Below are 20,055 nucleotides of genomic sequence, written 5' to 3'. Positions count from 1 at the left end.
GACTGAGGAGAGCCAGGAGGGGGCACGAAAAAGGCTTAGCAGGAAGGATTAGGGAGAACCTACAGGCATTTTACTCATATGTGAGGAATAAGAGAATGATCAGGGAGAATGTCAAGCCAGTCAGGGATAGAGTAGGGAACTTGTGCGTGAAGTTTGAGCTGATAGGGGAAGCCCTAAATGAGTTTTTTGCTTCAGTTTTCACTAAGGAAAGGGATCTTGTTGTGAATGAGAACTTTGAGGAGCTGGAAAACAGGCTTGAACAGTTTGAGATTGAGGAAGTTAATGTATTGGGAATTTTAGCAACATTACGATTTATAAGTCCCCAGGGCCAGACCAGATTTATCCTAGGTTGCTCCGGGAAGTGAGAAAGGAGGATGCTAAGCCGCTGGAGAAGATCTTTGCTTCCTCACTCTTCAAAGGAGTCGTACTGGAGGATTGGAGGGAGGTGAATGTTGTTCCTCTTTTCAAGAAGGGGAATAGGGATATCCCTGCAATTACAGACCAGTCAGTCTTATGTCTGTGGTCAGTAAGGTTTTGGAAAGGATTCTGAGAGATAGGATTTATGACAATTTGGAAAAGCATAACGTGATTAGAAACATTCATCATGACTTTATGAAGGGCAGGTCATGTTATTGAGTTCTTTAAGGAAGTGACAAGATAGGTTGATGAAGGTCGAGCAGTGGATTTAGTGTATATGGACTTCAACAAAGCATGTGATAAGGTTCCCCATAGTGGGCCCATTCATAAAGTCAGTAGGTATGGGATACAAGGATATTTGGCTCTCTGGATTCAGAATTGGTTGGCTGACAGAAGGCAGAGAGTGGAATACATGGAATGTATTCTGCCTGGAGGTCAGCGGTGAGTGGTGTCTCACAAGGCTCTGTTCTTGGGCCTCTCCTCTTTGTAATTTTTAATAAATTACTTGGATGAGGAGGTTGAGGGGTGGGTTAATAAATTTGACAATGACCCAAATGCTGGAGGTGCCTTTGGTGGTATCGAGGGCTGTTGCAGGTTGCAGCGCGACATTGACAGGATGTAGAGCTAGGCTGAGAAATGGCAGATGGAGTTCAACCTGTATAAATGCGAATTGATGCATTTTGGAAGGTTGAGCTTGAATGCTGAATATAGGATTAAAGACAGGATTCTTGGCAGTATGGAGGAACATTGGGATCTTGGTGTTCAAGTGCATAAATCCCTCAAAGTTGCTACCCAAGTTGATAGGGTTGTTAGAAAAGCATATAGTGTTTTGGCTTTCATTAACAGGGGGAATCAAGTTTAAGAGCCGCGAGGTTTTTTCTGCAGCTCTACAAAACCCTGGTGAGACCACACTTGGAATTTTGTATCCAGTTCTGGTAGCCCTATTATAGGAAAGATGTGGAGGCTTTGAAGAGGGTGCAAAGAAGGTTTACCAGGATGCTGCCTGGACTGAAGGGCGTGTCTTATGAAGAGAGGTTGACTAAGTTTAGACTTTTCTCTTTGGAGAGAAGTAGGAAGACAGGTGATTTGATCGAGGTGTACATGGTAATGAGAGACATAGATAGAGTTGACAGCCAGAGACTTTTCCCCAGGGCAGGATTGACTGCCACGAGGGGCCATAGTTTTAAGATATTAGGAGGAAGGTATAGAGGAGGCGTCAGAGGTAGATTCTTTATGCAGAGAGTCATAAAGTCACAGAGACACAGATGTACAGCACAGAAACAGACCCTTTGGTCCAATACGTTCATGCCAACCAGGTATCCCAACCTAATCTAGTTCCATCTGCCAGCACCTGGCCCATATCCCTCCAAACCCTTCCTATTCATACATCCATCCAGGATGCCTTTCAAATGTTGCAATTGTACTAGCCTACAACACTTCCTCTAGCAGCTCATTCCATACACATACCACCACTGCGTGAAAAAGTTGCCTTATATCTTTCCCCTCTCACCTTAAACCTATGCCCTCTATTTCTGAAGATACCCACCCCAAGGAAAAGACTTTATCTGTTTATCCTATCCATGCCCCTCATGATTTTATAAACCTCTATAAGGTCACTCTTCAGCCTCCGATGCTCCAGGGAAACAGCTCTCACCTATTCAATCTCTCCCTATAGCTCAAATCCTCAAAACATCAATCATTACAGAGCAATATCTTAAATTCCAATCTTATTCATTGAATTTAAATTCCACTAATTGCAGTGGGATTTGAACTGAATTCTCCAGAGTTGCTCATGAATGCATGGAATGCGTTACCAGCGGTGGTGGTGGAAGCAGAGTCATTGAGAACGTTTAAGCGGCTGTTGGACATGTAAATGGACAGCAGTGAATTGAAGGGTGTGTAGGTTAGGTTTTTTTTTAGATTAGGACTAATCTTTGCCACAACATCATGGGCTGAAGGGCCTATTCTGTGCTGTACTTTTCTATGTTCTATGTTAAATTAACATAAATCATTTCCTGAGTAAGTATATCTGTGACAAAGTTCCTGAAGCATTGGGTATGCTTTTGCTTATCACTGCAAAGATACCAAATTCATAACATTTTTCTTCAAATTTCAACTCGCCCTCACAACAATGAGAAGACATATGACCCAGTAATTACACATTCAGTGCCTCAGCAAATTTTTCTTTGATAAAGATGCTATATGGATGCAAGTTTCTGTTATTAATGTGATGGAAACCCACATTTCATGTATTTGGGTTTTCAGAAGGCATTTGAAAAAGGACAACTTCAGATGTATGTTTTTAACCCTTCATAAAAAGGGTTAAAAATATATTGATAAAGGAAATAATTTATACATTTACCCATTTAGCTTAAAAATGTATATACAATACCAATTAGAAGATGATGGTGAAGCATGGAAAAGGCTGTGTTGTTTGGGTAAGGAAAAGGCTATTGACAGCTCAGAGTATTGAGTACAGGAGTTGGGAGGTCATGTTGCGGCTGTACAGGACATTGGTTAGGCCACTGTTGGAATATTGCGTGCAATTCTGGTCTCCTTCCTATTGGAAAGATGTTGTGAAACTTGAAAGGGTTCAGAAAAGATTTACAAGGATGTTGCCAGGGTTGGAGGATTTGAGCTATAGGGAGAGGCTAAACAGGCTGGGGCTGCTTTTCCTGGAACGTCAGAGGCTGAGGGGTGACCTTATAGAGGTTTACAAAATTATGCGGGACATGGATAGGGTAAATAGGCAAAATCTTTTCCCTGGGGTTGGGGAGTCTAGAACTAGAGGGCATAGGTTTAGGGTGAGAAACGAAAGATCTAAAAGAGACCTAAGGAGCAATCTTTTCACACAGAGGGTGGTACATGTATGGAATGAGCTGCCAAAGGGAGTGGTGGAGATTGGTACAATTGCAACATTTAAGAGTCATTTGGATGGGTATATGAATAGGAAAGGTTTGGAGGGATATGGGCTGGGTGCTGGCAGGTGCGACTAGATTGGGTTGGGATATCTGGAAGGCATGGATGGGTTGGACCGAAGAGTCTGTTTCCATGCTATATATCTCTATGACTCTAAGTGTGTATTTTTTTAATACATCTTTCTGGGAATATTTGCTGTTTACAGGATTCCCAAATACCATAGAAGAGGCTAGGTAGTCATAGTAACTTAAAATCACCAAATCTCGTTGCTGAATCAGGCTGCAGGAGTATTTGTGAAATACTTTCTTCAAGTAAGTGGAACACCTCCAGTTATGGACAGAAAATTTTGCAAATGAGGAATGAAGTCACAATCCTAATATTCCAGTTAACATACACTGATACTTGAATTGGCTCATTTCTTTAAACATTTCCTTAAGAATCCTTTCTCGATGAGCTGGACTCTAATCAATGGATTCAGATGATCTCTGGAGATTCTTAATATTAAGAACACAATTTAAACACTGGGAACAAGGAAGGAGTGAAATGTTGATTTTGAAGTCTTTTGTTAATCAAACAAATTCAAATTGAACAATTAATTCTTCTGGAACATTCTTGTGATTGATTGACATTTTGAAAAAATAACCCTGCAATTGAGTTAATTGTCTTGACTCATGGCCAGATCCTCCAATGGGGGTTTCCTTGGTGAAACTGGAGGTAATCAAGCTTATATTTTGCCCACCTAAATCAAATATGTGGAGAAAGATTCTCAGCAAACTAAAGGAGGTTGCACAGAGTTTCTGAGTGAGATCTTCAAATGTTAATAAAGAGTTTGTGTGAAGGTTCAGAAAAATTAAAATTTGACTGAAACATTTGTTTGTTTAATGGCTAAGTCTCATAGTATTAAATACATCAAACAGCAAAAAAAGCAAGATTAGCTAAAGTCAAGAACAGAAATTTATGTCCAAAACAAAAATTACTATGGACTATAATTGTCCTCAGGTATGGTCAGTGGTGGAGCCTAAATGCCCAAAAGGAAGTACTTGTGAAGCTACAAAAAAAAAGTTTAGCTAAATTATGCACATGTCACCGTCTTGGTATTGGAAATCTAGTGGTTATACCTTTAATATGTACTGAAAGCCCAATCCAACATTGCAAGTAACAGCTTGATATGAAGTAAAACCTAGCTTATGCTGAAATAGTGATACATTTCAATTGATATTGTACTATAACTATTTAGATGCTGTTGATTGCTGTTAAATTCCAATTAGTGTAATGTTAAGTGGATTTTCAATATTCAGTGTTGAATATGATACTAATTACAGCATCTTTGTGTCCAACTTCATCTTTAATAGCTCTCACAAGTAGAAGTTAGTTTTTGCTTTGCTCTTTTTTATAATTTGGTTTGGGAAATGCCAGAAAATTCAAACAGAATATTAATTTAGAGTCAGGAGTGTGGTGCTGGGAAAGCACAGTAGGTCAGGCAGCATCCGAGGAGCAGGAGAGTCAACATTTTGAACATAAGTTCCTCATCAGGAAACATCTTGAGAGTTGAGAGTCAAACCGTTGACTCTCCTGCTCCTCGGATGCTACCTGACCGGCTATGCTTTTCCAGCACTACACCCTTCACTCTGATCTCCAGCATCTGCAGTCCTCACTTTTCCTATAAAATTAATTTAAACATCTTCTAAACCTCTGACAGGAACTACACATCGGAGTCAAATTTTTTGATTTGTACTGTAGAAGGGAAAATTAATTTGAAGCTCTCTAATATCTTTTGCATACTGGCTTTTCTGGTTCATGATTTCTAACATATATGAACATACAAACAAGCAGCAGGACTAGGTAATTCAACTCCTCAAGCGTGCTTCATCAAGATCATGGCTGATGTAATTGTTACTTTAGGTCTACATTTCCCTGACAATACTTCAACCCTTCTCACCAAGAATCCATTCCCCCCCCCCCCCACCCCCCTTCAAATATTCAAAGTCTCTACTTCCACCACATTTTGAGGAAACAAGTTCTGAAGACACAAGGCCCTCTGTGAAAATATTTCACTTCATCTCTATTTAAAATAGTGACCCCCTTATTTTTAAACTGTTACCCCTAGTTCTAGATTATCTTAAGAAAGGGAACATCCTCTCTAAATCAACCTTGTCACGACCTCTCAGAATTTTATATGTTTCAATCAAGTTGCCTCTTACATTCTAAACTTCAGTGGATACAAGCCTTCTCTGCTGAAGCTTTCTTCATAATACAACCCACCCCATTTCATGCATTAATCTGGGAAACCTTCTTTTCACAGTTTTCAATGCATTATATTTTTCCTTAAATAATATTGTTAACATTGCATACACATTGTTAAGGATTCAGTTTTAATCAATCCTACAGTAAACTAAACTAATTTGATTGTTACATCGATTTATTACAGAAAGACACCCAAAAAACACTTTAGCTTAGAACCATTATTGCTGCAATCTTCTACTAGATCTTCAGTTAAATATCCCATAACCAACATACTCAAAACATCTGCCCTAGACAAACTGTTATTTTGCAATAACTTTTCTTATCACTTTATCTAGTAAATGATGACCATGACTTGTTACTGTTAACATCATGCCCCATTGAAAAGTAGTTCCAAAGGTCTGATGTATGGAACAGCAGCACTCACAGTTGATTTGAAGATAAATAGTCAAGGTGTGCACCAAAACTTGCCTGCAGATCATAGAGTTTTCTCATCATCATGAACTGCATGATGAATATCTTCCTTCAACAACTGACTGATCATAGCACAAAACATGTTGCTTGACTTCAAATATAATATTATAAGATTTTTTACATCTATCTGAACTATTAGATACAGCTTTAGTTTAATTTCCCATTGGAATGAGAACACCTCCTCAAGCATTTAGCTGAAATGTCACCCAACATTATGTGCTCAAGTCCTGCTTGAGCTTGAACTCACAACCTTATGACTCACAGCCATAATTACTATTATTTAATCCACTTAGTAAACATAAATTCACAGAGAGTTGGTATTAATTGTTATGAAGCGATCTAGAAATGTAAAAAATAATGTTGCCAAAAAACTACTGAATTCTCAGTACAAGATAATACCCATGCCAAAGTAATTCTGGGATGTTTAATGATTAAAGTTTCCTTAGGAAACAACCCACATGATTTCAAATGAACCTGCATTTTCTGTTGAACATTACTCTTCTTAATTGTTAAAACATAAATTCTCAGTGGTTACAGATGGTTCAGCTAAGTAAAACAAAAGCACGAACTCTAGAAGAGACAAACAAGTCATCACTCCTTCCACTAGGTTTTACTGAAATAGGATAGCAAAAGTTAAAAGCTGATGTAGCTTAAACATCAAGTCAGTTAGGCCTTGGCAACTGCAAACAAAAGGCTCAAAATCTTACCTCCAGTAAACAAGCACGCCTATGAGAAGAATCAAACAGACAAAAGTCAAAGCTGAGACAACCACCAATGGAATAATCCATTCCATCTTGCTGGAGGGTGAGTATGGTTGTGTGGCCATACTTGACGATGACCTGTCTTCTGCATGAGTCCAGAAACAGAAGGAAAATAGAAACATAAAAATGAAATATTAGAACACAATCTTACTGCACATACAGCATGATAATATAATGTAGAACAGCACAGTCTTGCTCATGGCAAACAGCAGAAACTACCTTTTCTCGTGTTCTTACCTGTTGAGTTATGCAAGATCATTTCTGTGGTCAGACAGATTTAAGTAAAATAAAAATGCCATTCAGATGATCTTCACAGTTATTTATAAACAATACTGTGAGCTTCAATAACAAACAAATGCGACACAATGTTGAATGCTATTTTCTGTTTAAATAAAAATTAAATTTATTGCTCCAAATTAGAGCCCTTCATCACACTGATGTAATCAATGCCCTAGAGTAGATGTCATTATGAACCTGCTAATGAGGCAAGGTCAGTGTTAAATATCCACTCTGTACGAATGCACTGTCAGACTGACAATTTTGATCCTGGCATTCAACTATAAGCCAAGGTAAAATACTATATAAATGAACATGAGCAGTAAAACAGTTTCTTTTTAACATCCCTTTTATAATAATATTCACAAAGGCTTAACATTTAAAATATTAAGTTTCTCATGTTTGCCTCTTTGCTCTTTTATCAGGGCACATCAACTCTGCAACAAAACTAGAAATACAATATCTGTTAGTCAATTCATTTTCTTTCCATACTTATTTATAAATGATACCATAAGTTTTTAGTAAGGTGCAAGAATTTCAAGCTAACTTAAGATATAATGCTAAAAAAGAACGTCGAGTTTATTTTCTAATTTCGGCTAATGCAGTGGTAAGTACCTTGTTTGAAGAACTGCAAGTGGCTTCTACTTCCATTATTTTGCAACCATCTAGTATTCACTTTCACTGTTGAACTTATCTGGTTCATCAATGCCTTTAGGGAAGGAAATTTGCCATCCTTCTCTCGTTTGGCCTATATGTGACTTCAGATCCACAGTAATGTGGTTGACTCTTAAAGGCCCTCTGAAATGGCCTAGCAAACCACTCAAAAAAAACTGCTACAATGACTAAACAAAGCAACAGAACTAGATAGATCAGAGAGCAGCATCAGGTAAACTTAAAAATTAGACATATCACCTGGTAAAGTTACAATATAGAATAACTTGCATTCCAAACATGCAATGGACAGAGCTAAGTGATCTCATAGTCAATGGATTAGATCCAAGTTCTGCAGTCTCATTACAGCCATTTGTGAAGGGTACTAGACAATTAAACAATTAACAGGATATCAAATATCCCCAGTCTCAATGATAGAAGAGCCCAGCACATCGGTACAAGAGATAAGGGTAAAGCATCATTGATGGTAGACTTTAGCCAATTTGATTTACTCAACCTGATATCAAGACACAGCTGAAGAGCTATAGGGTGAGGATCAATAGGCCGGGGCTGTTTTCCCTGGAGCGTTGGAGGCTGAGGGGTGACCTTACAGAGATTTATAAAATCATGACAGGCATGGATAGGATATATAGACAAAGTCTTTTCTCTGGGGTGGGGGAGTCCAGCACTAGAGGGCATTGGCTTAGGGTGAGAGGGGAAAGATATAAAAGAGACCTAAGGGGCAACTTTTTCACGCAGAGGATGGTACTTGTATGAAATGAGCTGCCAGAGGAAGTGGTAGAGGCTAGTTCAATTGCAACACTTAAAAGGCATCATGATGGGTCTATGAATTGGAAGGGTTTGGAGGGATATTATCTCTATGACTCTGTGACACTGAATATTTGTAAGGATACAGACCCTGTCAAAATGTTAGTAATAGTAATGAAGACATTTGCTCTTGAACTAGCCACAACTACCCAAGCAATTGAGTGCAACTACAACATCAGCATCTGCATATAAAATGAGGAAAATTGCTTAAGTAGCTCCTGTGCATGAAAATCTGGATAATTCCAATCTGGCCAATTGCTGCTGAATCTCTGACTATTTACATCCTGTGGATTACCATTGTCCAGAAATTAAACTAAGGGCTTTTTAAATACTGTAGTTACAAGAGCTGGTTGAAAGGTAGGAAATCTGCAACAGATAGCTTTGTCCTTTGCCCTCAAAAGTCTACAAAGCACAAATTAGGAGCTTGATGGTGTACTCTCCATTTGCTTGGATGGGTGCAGCTCCATCAACACATGCGAGCATGACACAATTCACAGCAGTGTAGTCCAATGATTGCCAGCTTGATACCCCAACCACCATAGACAACATTCTCTCCCATCATCACAAATTCACAGTGGCAGTAGTGTGTTACATCTACAAGATGTACTGCAGTAACTCTGTAAGGACATTCAACAGCACCTTTGACAATGGGTCACAATGCTGAAGTATGATGGACATTTTTTAAACTTTTAATTCCAAATGTGTTTTCTAAAAGTGGACTGTTGCAGACAAAATAAAAGACTGTAGATGTAAATTAATTGGTGTCCGGCAAAGTCCCGTGATGAACACATTGAATATTGCTGGTGGAATGTGAAGTAAAATTTAAACAGAGAAAGAGATACCCAACAGGAAGAGATATCAATTGAACTGAATATTTGTCCCCATCTCAGCTGAAAGCCACTTCTTGCAGATATCTTCTTGTTCTGTCCTTAGAAGGTCAAAAATCAACAGTAACTTTGTGTGCTTGTGGAGGAAGGTATACTAGTGAACTGAGATCCACGTGTACTAGTCTGAACTCTTGTTATTGTGCTGTAAAATTCATGGTCAATGAACCATGTTTTACAAGTAAAAGGAACCTTCCACTCTGAATGTAAGAAGCAAATGCAAAATCAAGCAAGCCAGTCACATATATGAGAACTGCTAGCTAACAAACATTAAAAAAAGGACAAAGGATTTCAACTAATTGCAAAGCCACGTATCCCAAAATCCATCATTCAACTATCAAAGTGCCACCATCTAACCTTCACAAATCACTCAGAGCAACTGTTGTGTCTGTCATTGAATCTTATTTTGGACTCACATTTTATTCCTAATCTATGTATATCTATGTTGTCTGATGAATTATTTTTACATTTAGTAAATACTAAACTCACTCTTTTGTTAACTCAAGACAGCATGGTCAAATTGGCTCCTTTTAAAAGATAAATTCAATTGATCTGAGAGAATGGCATTCACAAGGAAGGGATCCTTTTCAAAAAGAAGGGGAATAAAGAAACTCCTCATCCAGGAGCTTAATGAGATGTCAAATATATAGTCAAAGAGAGTATGAAGTTTATTCCAAGGAATTGGATAAGGAAGGAGCAACCAGATTTTGTCAAAAGGTAGGTTTGTACGGAAAAATAAGTGGGTCTTATGAGGCCAAAGTGAGGACAGTTGTTTGGAGCTTTGAACATCGATTAGGAATATAGATAAAGCCATAACACATATGAGCAGAAGTAGGCCAATCAATCCACTGATTCAGTCAGTGAGGTCATGGCTCATCTGATAATCTTCAAAGTCATTTTCCTGCCTTTTCTCCATAATCTTTGATTCCATTACTAATTAAAAATCAATCTATCTCAGCCTACTTAACGGTCTAACATCTATATCCCTCTGTAAGAATTCCACTGGTTCCACTGAGACAAGAAATTCTGCCTCAACTCTGTTTTATACGAGTGACCTCTTACACAGAGATTATGCCCTCCCTAAGCTCTTCCACAAGGAGAAACAACCTCTCAACATTTACCCTGTCAAGCCTTCTAAGAATCTTACATCTTTCAACAAGGGCACCTCTCATTCTTCTAAACTCTCAATGAATACAGTACAACCTTTCCGCAAAGGACAATTGCACCCAAAGCTGGCAAATGAATCATGAAACCTTTTTAGCTCTTTTGGCCACGTATTCATGAAAGATGTATATCATTAGCACTAAATTCCTTTCTACAGGATGAGGCAGCACATACAAGAAAAGCAATGGAATCCAAACAAATGCATCTATAGCCTGAATAACTGAAATGCATGGAATGCTGAAAATAAGTTGTTAAAACTAAAAGCAAATCCCACAATTTTATATTAGGTATATTTTATTTCAGGTAATTTCATGATGAACGTTGATCATTTCATACAGAATGCTGGTGCAGAATTTGAGAAATATTTTATTCATAAGATTACAGCAAGATTTGAAATTGTGAATCTGGTTTGTAGGGATATTAAATATATTGGTTTAGATACTCAACACAGCAGATCAGAAAACCTGTAAATCAATAATCTTATTGAGAGAGTGTTATTCCCATCCCAGTGAATTGCACTGGTCAATCACACAGAAATGAAGTAACATTGAAACAAGAAACTGAACAGTTGAGGAGTTCTTTTGGCCAAGCGAACTGATCACTCAAATTATATAGAATGTTGGTTTTGATGTTTAATATTTTAATGCAGCATCTTCAAAGAGAGAATGTATTAAGATCTAGTGGGTCATACGCTCGACAAATGCTTTCTTAAGCTCGATAGACGCCTCAAAGAATATAAATATGTCATTTTTAGCAATGATTCAAATGCTAATCTTCCTGATGAATGTTCTATGTGCAGCTGGTTTCATAATATTTATATCAGTGAAAATTGGAGCTATTCTTTAGCTTGGGAAACTAAGTCAGAAATCACACAACACCAGGTTATAGTCCAACAGGTTTATTTGAAATCACAAACTTTAAGACCTGATGAAGGAGTGGTGCTTTGAAAGGTTGTGATTTCAAATAAACTTTTTGGGACTATAACCCAGCAACGTGTGACTTCTGACTTTGTCAATCCCAGTCCTCCACTGGCACCTCCACATCTTGGGAAACTAAGAAAATAAAAGGCCTTGCTTAAGTCACTTTATTTGCTGAAACACTGGCTGTTATGGAGGATATTGGATTATGTTTGTCAAATATTTTAATGGGGATTGAAATATGTTATACAAGGAATGTACTTATGGTATTATATCCAATGAATGTTACGTACATAATTGATTACTTGTGAGGTAATACACATTTTAGGAAAATGTGTGAGGGGAAGAAACCGTAACATATTTATTCTGCTGGCTTGAAATAGATCTGGAGTGAAAGGAAGTCATCAAGTGTTTGATAATTTTACAAACATAAAATATTTGTATAGGGGTTTTACAGAAATATCACAGGTCCAAGGTGAAGGGCATCTTGCAATCTAATACTTTGTAAAGAATATGGAGATTTTTGATTTGCTTGTTTTGAAATTTTGGTTCTGCAAATCAACTCTACGTTTTATTTAAAGGAAAAGAATAAATTATGTTAATTGTGCATAAATTTTATTTTATTGCCCTGATAAATGTAGCAAGACCTTGACAGGTCACAATCCATCTACTTGGCTGAAATTAAACAAAGCATGGCAGATAACTGGTCAGTCATCATCTAACAGGTGCATTATCCACAGCAATACCTCTATCAACTAGTGTCCACTTAGAGTCATAGAGATGTACAGTATGGAAACAGACCCTTCGATCCAACCTGTCCGTGCCGACCAGATATCCCAATCCAATCTAGTCCCACCTGCCAGCACCCGGCCCATATCCCTCCAAACCCTTCCTATTCATATACCCATCCAGATGTCTCCTAAATGTTGCAATTGTACCATCCTTCACCACCTCCTCTGGCAGCTCATTCCATACATGTACCACCCTCTGTGTGTGAAAAAGTTGCCCCTTAGGTCTCTTTTATATCTTTCCCCTCTCACCCTAAACCTATGCCCTCTAGTTCTGGACTCCCCGACTCCAGGGAAAAGACTTTGTCTATTTATCCTATCCATGCCCTTCATAATTTTGTAAACCTCTATAAGGTCACCCCTCAGCCTCTGATGCTCCAGAGAAAACAGCCCCAGCCTGTTCAGCCTCTCCCTATAGTTCAAATCCTCCAACCCCGGCAACATCCTTGTAAATCTTTTCTGAACCCTTTCAAGTTTCACAACATCTTTCCGATTGGAAGGAGACCAGAATTGCACGCAATATTCCAACAGTGGCCTAACCAATGTCCTGTACAGCCGCAACATGACCTCCCAACTCCTGTACTCAATACTCTGACCAATAAAGGAAAGCATACCAAACGCCTTCTTCACTATCCTATCTACCTGCGACTCCACTTTCAAGGAGCTATGAACCTGCAAGCAAGGTCTCTTTGTTCAGCAACACTCCCTAGGACATTACCAATAAGTGTACAAGTTCTGCTAAGATTTGTTTTCCAAAAATGCAGCACCTCACATTTATCTGAATTAAACTCCATCTGCCACTTCTCAGCCCATTGGCCCATCTTTTACAGATCCTCTTGTAATTTGAGGTAACCCTCTTCGCTGTCCACTACACCTACAATTTTGGTGTCATCTGCAAACATACTAACTGTACCTCTAAATCAGTTATGTTAATGACAAAAAGTAGAGAACCCAGCATCAATCCTTGTGGCACTCTACTGGTCACAGGCCTCCAGTCTGAAAAACAACCCTCCACCACCACCCTCTGTCTTCTACCTTTGAGCCAGTTCTGTATCCAAATGGCTAGTTCTCCCTGTATTTCGTGAGATCTGACCTTGCTAATCCGTCTCCCATGGGGAACCTTGTCGAATGCCTTACTGAAGTCAATATAGATCACATCTACTGCTCTACCCTCATCAATCTTCTTTGTTACTTCTTCAAAAAACTCAATCAAGTTTGTGAGACATAATTTCCCATGCACAAAGCCATGTTAACTATCCCTAATCAGTCCTTGCCTTTCCAAATACATATACATCCTGTCCCTCAGGATTCCCTCCAACAACCTGCCCACCACTTGCCAACCAAACAACACAATCTTCTCCTATATATGTTGATTTCCTTTTAAATCGTATTTCTTGCAAATTGGTCTGATGAGTGCAACATGAAAAGCTTTGACAAAATGTCTTGAAGTAATACTGTACTCAAATTCTCTACTATTTAATGACAAATTGTATATATTATAGACTGTTCTACAATTCTAACTTCACATAGCTTCTTCAAAAGCACGGAATTTTGAGCTTTAATCTCTTTCTCAGTACCTGAGATCCCAAGCTTTATCTAATTTATGCAAAGAAAAACTGGTCTTTAGCCAGGTTGAAACATAAGTTTGGTGGCACAGTCAGGGATCATAACAATATACGTTTTATTAATTAGGTAGTATTGAGAAATAATGAGACAGATCAATACAACATTTTTAAGATTATATTACTGAGGTGATGATTTTTATATGGCCTCTTCAACTTGACAGAGAACACAGGTCAACTAGTTTTTAGACTTTTGGATGTTTATGTTGTGTTTTCTAAGCCATTTGCTCTTTTAATCTTTTCCCATAGGTTGGACTTTTGTTTTCATGCATTTGTAGAGTTTGAGAGATTGATTCTTTTTTGTAAATTGCGTTTTCTAAAGAGATTAAATAGAGTAATTCCAAATAAATTATGTACTGTCCAAAATACTACAGGTATGATGTGATGGTTAGCAGTAACAAATGTCTCACAATTATTCTGCTCCTTAATTTTTGAGTTACAAAATGCATTTTTATTAATATGCTTGTGAAAACTGCATTGAAATCTGGATGGAAATGTTTCATTCCCCAATGGAAAGCACACATGGAAGGAGTTTGATGAAGACTCACTGATTGTAACATGAAACAATATGTAAAAATTAGACTTGCCTGAAAAATTACTCACCAATGCACACTCATCCCTGTCTACTTCAATTTTCATAGGAGTTCATTACAAAATGGTTGCTAAGCATCTGTTCAACATCAAGGATAATTTCAACTAAACTCATTCAGTAAGATACTGACAGGATTAAATCAGTCAACTGTTTTACATTCAGCTTGATTTTACTCTATCTATTTAATGGAAAACAGAATCAGGTGGACAGTAAAACACACAGCCAAACTGCTCCTGCAGTTTCCTGGTAGGTGGCTTTAGATTAAAATTATTCCCATAATGTAAAGTAAACCAGTAAATTGTTCTTGGTGCTGGGTTATTGCTTATGTTCAAATATGAATGTTAATACAGCCAGTTTCCAACATCGATGAGAAAGTATGACCAAAAATTGAAACAACAGTAAGTGTGAAAACACAGAAATTACAAATTTCAAAATTAGGTTCTAAGTTAAGGCCACAAGTGAAACAACTAAAAACAATTCAAATTGCATTACAGGCAAGAATGGAGAAAGACAAAAACATTTTGTTCTGGTTGATAATATGAAAGCATATGTAATTCATTGTGTAACATTCAGGTACCATAATTACAACATTGCTATCATTATTATTTATCTTCAGTTTCTAAGTCTAGATATTTTGTCACCGACAATGAAAAAAATTTAGCAAAGACGTACATTCTAAGTAAAAAGGACACATTTCTAAAACAGCTCTGTTGTATCTTGAAGTGGTGAAGGCCAACATATAATTCAGCTGACAGATTCACAGAACATGCACAAGTTGAATTTATTTAAAGAAAAGACGAATAGACAAATGGAAGTTACATCAGTTCATTCGCAATATTTCAACAGTGGCACTCAGTCTCCATGGCAAGATTCCCTTCATACAAGTCAGCAGCACTGTTGAAATAAGCCGCACAGAGATAACCACAACTTTAGATTGATTCAAATTCTCTAAAGTGTCTACATATTTTGCCAAACAATGAGAAACATTTCTTTTAACAAGACCATCACTCACCATCTCTGTAACTTTGCCCTAGTCTTACCGACCTCATCTCAATTGCTCCTGAAGCCTATATTATGCCTTTGTTACCTCTACACTTGTTGATTTCAATGGACCTCCTGGCCATCTTCCCATATTTAACTCTCTTTAAGCATGCGATCATCTAAACCTCTGCTTCCCATGTGCTAACTCACAACAATGTCCAATCACCCATCACCCCTATGCCAACTGACTTGCACTGGCTTCAGATGAAGCAATGCCTCAATTTCAATATTCATATTCATGTTATATTCAGAGCTATCTGCATCCCTGTATTCTCCTCCAGCCTGACACCTTTCAATCAAGTGTTCAGTTTTGCCTCTTGAGAAATCCCAAATTTAATCATCCTACTGTTGGCAGGTGTGCCTTCAGCTGCCTTGCACCTAAACTCTAGAATTCTTTCCACAATTTTACATGTCTCTTCACCCTACTTTCTTCCTTCGACTCCTTAATACTCATCTCTTTGACCAAGGTTTTGTTATCAGATGTACTAACTCCTTGTGTAATATGGTTTCAAATTTGGTGTGCGCAGCAGGTTAAGAATAAATGGCAAAATGTTTGTCTTTATCTCATTCATTCTGCATTACACATTTAAAGCACTGGCATCGAAGAAATCTCGGATAAAGCTGACAGGATCTCTGCGCACACTTCACCTAATTTTGAATGCATTTGATTATATTCTATTTCAATTTTAAATTCCACTCATTGAAAAAATGTGTCAAGTATGTTCTTTATAAATTAAGCCAATAAAAAGCCCTAGCTTTCCCCCATTCAAGTTATTTTTAGGTGAAATCTGCTTATTTGGAAGTTAACACTGCAACATTTTTTCACTTTTGAGAATCTAATGTTGTGCACATTAACATATTATGAAGAAATGTAAAACTTCCTCCAGAATATTCCAAACAATATGCTGAAAACCTTCCAAACTTCAATTGTATATCATTTCTATTTCCCAAAGCTAGCTAGCTACTGTGCTGGTTCCCAAATTACATTGAAAACTAGTAAGAAAGTACATGTGAGTAACATAAAGTCATAAATTCATTACAATGCTGATGAGTGAAACTTCAGTTTCGCAATAGCATTCCTATCAAAAGATACAGTATGCAAACACTTCATGAAGGGAAATTATGGCCAACAAACTTATTAGAATTATTTCAGGAGGTAACAAACAGGTCAGATAAATTGGAATCAATAGATACTTCTATATTTCCAAAAATCATTTGATAAAGTATTGTTTGATAGGATGGGGGTGGTTATACCCTCAACTTCAGGCATTTGATGCCTCTCCTCATCAAGGGAATCTGGCATTATGAATGAAAGGAGATCCTCTCCCATGATCCCCATTCTCCCAACTCTCATATTTATTCTGAGGTTCTAGGGCTTGGGTGCACTAAGGGAAGATGCTACAACTCCCAGTGGCACTGACAGCATTGAAAAATTATTGGCCTTTGTTTAACAGGTAGGTTTTGATGGAAGAATTTTCGTCTGGGGTCCTCAATTCTGGGGAAAGTCTGACAGTAACTAGTTCAGTAACTGGTTCAGTAATTAGTGCTATGCAATGCACCAAAATCACACAGCAAGTCTAGGTTTTGTTGGGCTAAATCATTGAAATTATAAAGCTTACCACCCAGTTCATTTTTAAAAGACACTCACAAATCATCAACAGACAGCATTTTCACACTTTAGCAAAAGAACCAAAGGAGCAATTAAGTAAGGCAAGTTCAATTGCTAATGTGATGTAAATACATGAAAATAAGGTAGTTGCTGCTCAATAGCCAGATTCTGAAGTTCCATTCAAGCTCTGTGTGGAGTTTTCACATTGTACCAGTGTCTGCATGGGTGTCCTCCGGGTGCTCAGATTCCCCCACCAGTCCAAATATTTGCAGTTTAGACACGTTGGCCATGTTAAATTACCCACAGTGTCCAGGGATGTGCAGACTAGGTGGATTAATCATGGGAAATGCAGGATTATAGGGTAGCGGAGATTTTCTTCAGAGGGTCTGTGTGGGCTACACAGCACAAATGAGCTGCTTTCACACTGCAGGGATTCTATGGAAAAGGATTTGATTTATGAAGCAATTTTCTATATTTAACTTTATGATAAGCATCAGACACAATGGCCAGAAAGTGTTTCTGCAGCAGATATTGTGCTTTGAAACCCTACAGAAATAGTAATTTAGGAAGGGAATTGTCTGGAAAATTGAAGATTCCAATCACCAATATCCCTATGCCTGGAACCCTCCAAAAGTATCTATTTAAATCAAATAATTCCACTGCAGTTAAGTTACTAGATAGATAGAAAATTAAATACCTACTCTGAATATCTGGATATCTATTAAACTGATCCTCAATGTAATGCATACCACCAAGTACACATCTCCCAGACCCTAAACTCTCTTAACCTGGCATCCGCCCCTTCTCCCATAGACATTCACTCTCTTCCTGGGATGTGCCATCCACTGCACCTGTGACCCCCTCCTTCTCTAAATCAGACAGCTCCACTATCTGCCCAGGACCTGACTACCTCCTCCTCACCTGGACCAAATCCCCTCACCCATCTCAACTACATACCGCTCCCACCCCTGACATCTGAGACCTGATACACTTCTCTCAGGGAACCCAGTGTAGGATCCTGCCTTTGGACCCAAAACTCTACCTTCCTTGTCAACGGACTTGACATTAAGTCACACACTCAAGTTACTTGATCACCACAATATTAGTAGCAATCAGCAGCTTACCAGAACTGAAAATATGATATTCTAAATACATCATCAGTTTTGAAAACAATAGGACATAAAAGATCCAATACTAAAAACAAAATAGCTTGATATAAACTAACCTGGATCTACCATAACAAATGTGTTCTCAGCAGACCTGTCTGCATCATCATTCCATCTCTTTGGAGGAAGTGTTGTTGAAAGTTGAAAGTTCTCTGTGGTTGAAATGTCGGATGATGTTTGTGATAATTCAACTGTCGTCTGTTGGACAGCCACATTTGTTTGACTGATAGTTGTGTTTGGATGGTCTTGCCCACTGGTTGAGTTCGTACCTTCTTCACTTGGACTACTTGGATCTCTAGGTGATATCTCTGATTCAGTCTTATTTTGTGTCTCATTAGTTGTTGTGGTCACAACATTCTCCTGTTTCTCCACTACATCTTTCCTTAAACTGCTTCCTTCTTCATTTTCCTCTTCATCTCCTTCTTCTCCCTCTCCTTTTTCATCTTCATTTTCTTTCTTTTCATCTTCACCTTCTGCCTCGCCAGTTTTATTAACAGCAGACCCACCATCTGAGCCTGGGGATGACAATGCTTCAGTTGTTGAAATAACAGGCTTGACTCGATGTTTAGTGGTTGAAACCAAAGAGGGAAGGCGTGTAGGCCACACAGTACTTGGAAAGGAAGGAACTCCACCACCACCAAACCCAAGGCTTGCAAGCAAAGTGCTTGTTACTACAGATGCCACAGTAGTCTGGCTTCCACTGGATGAAGGACCAATGCCAGTTGCAATGGAAACAAAGGGCAAACTAAGACCTGAAGAAGTCCAAGTAGATGACCCAGAACTGATTGGTGCCATATCAGCTGAAGAAGCAGGTGAGGCTGTTGGCTTCAGTGAAGTAATAGACAAACATGGAGGGGATAAAAAGAAAGACAGTTTAAATAGAAATACTGAACATATGAAAAACTTTTCTTTATTTTTCTGCCTTTGTATTCTATGTTTTGGTTTATTTTTCTGCGTTGTAAGATGACATGGAGAATAGGGTCACAATCCAACACTTTTCACTGCATTTTGTAACAAGATAAACGTGACAATAAATAAATCAAATCAAATGTTATGTGGGTTTCTGCTTCTACAACCCTTACAGTGAATTCAAGATTGCAAACTGTAAAATAAAACAAAAGAACTGTGGATGATGGAGATCTGAAACCAACAAAACCAGAAGTTGCCAGAGATACTGAGCAGGTCTGTCAAATCGTAGAGACGTAGAATCTCCACAAGGTCCACTTTCCAGCACTAGGCCCATTAGTCTTGAACATTTTGATATTTCAAATGCTCATCTGTGAGGAGATGTGAAGCTAACATTGAGACTCAAGACCCTTCTTTGGAGCAGTCAATCCTGAGGAGGTCTTATGGGATTCAATGTTAATTCTGTTTCTCTTTCTCCACAGATGTTACCAGCCTTGATTACACAATTGTTGATTTACACAAAAAATATAAATTGCGAGAGAAAAGTATCAATGGAGAGAAAACAGAATTAATATCAACTTACCTTCCTTCGGAACTGATAGAAGTGAGAGAAAAATGGCAATAATGGTGGTTACAGGGGTGGGAACAGAATGAGTAGATTGGAAGTGAGGGAGCGCAGAGAGAGAAAAGAAGTTCGGCAAACAAAGTAATTGAAATAGTAAGCCAGGGAAGGCTAAAATAATCCAAAAAAACCTGCAGATGCTGGATATCTGGAACAATGGATTGCAGGAGCAACTCA

General features: G+C 38.2%; 1 protein-coding gene across 3 annotated transcripts in view; it reads right to left on the bottom strand.

The window, feature by feature from the left end:
- LOC132822357 (receptor-type tyrosine-protein phosphatase gamma-like) overlaps window positions 1–20,055 on the bottom strand; it is a 695,764-nt gene that overhangs the window by 106,336 nt on the left and 569,373 nt on the right. For all 3 annotated transcript variants that reach the window (XM_060835658.1, XM_060835659.1, XM_060835660.1), the window contains 2 exons: window positions 18,410–19,175; window positions 6,759–6,897 (listed from right to left, as the gene is read on the bottom strand). In XM_060835658.1, the coding sequence (XP_060691641.1) occupies window positions 6,759–6,897; window positions 18,410–19,175 (905 nt within the window). The remainder of the gene's footprint in view (window positions 1–6,758; window positions 6,898–18,409; window positions 19,176–20,055) is intronic.

This window comes from Hemiscyllium ocellatum, chromosome 14 (assembly GCF_020745735.1).
Source record: "Hemiscyllium ocellatum isolate sHemOce1 chromosome 14, sHemOce1.pat.X.cur, whole genome shotgun sequence".
Taxonomy (NCBI): Eukaryota; Metazoa; Chordata; class Chondrichthyes; order Orectolobiformes; family Hemiscylliidae; genus Hemiscyllium; species Hemiscyllium ocellatum.
This window is presented reverse-complemented; position numbering and strand designations above follow the sequence as displayed.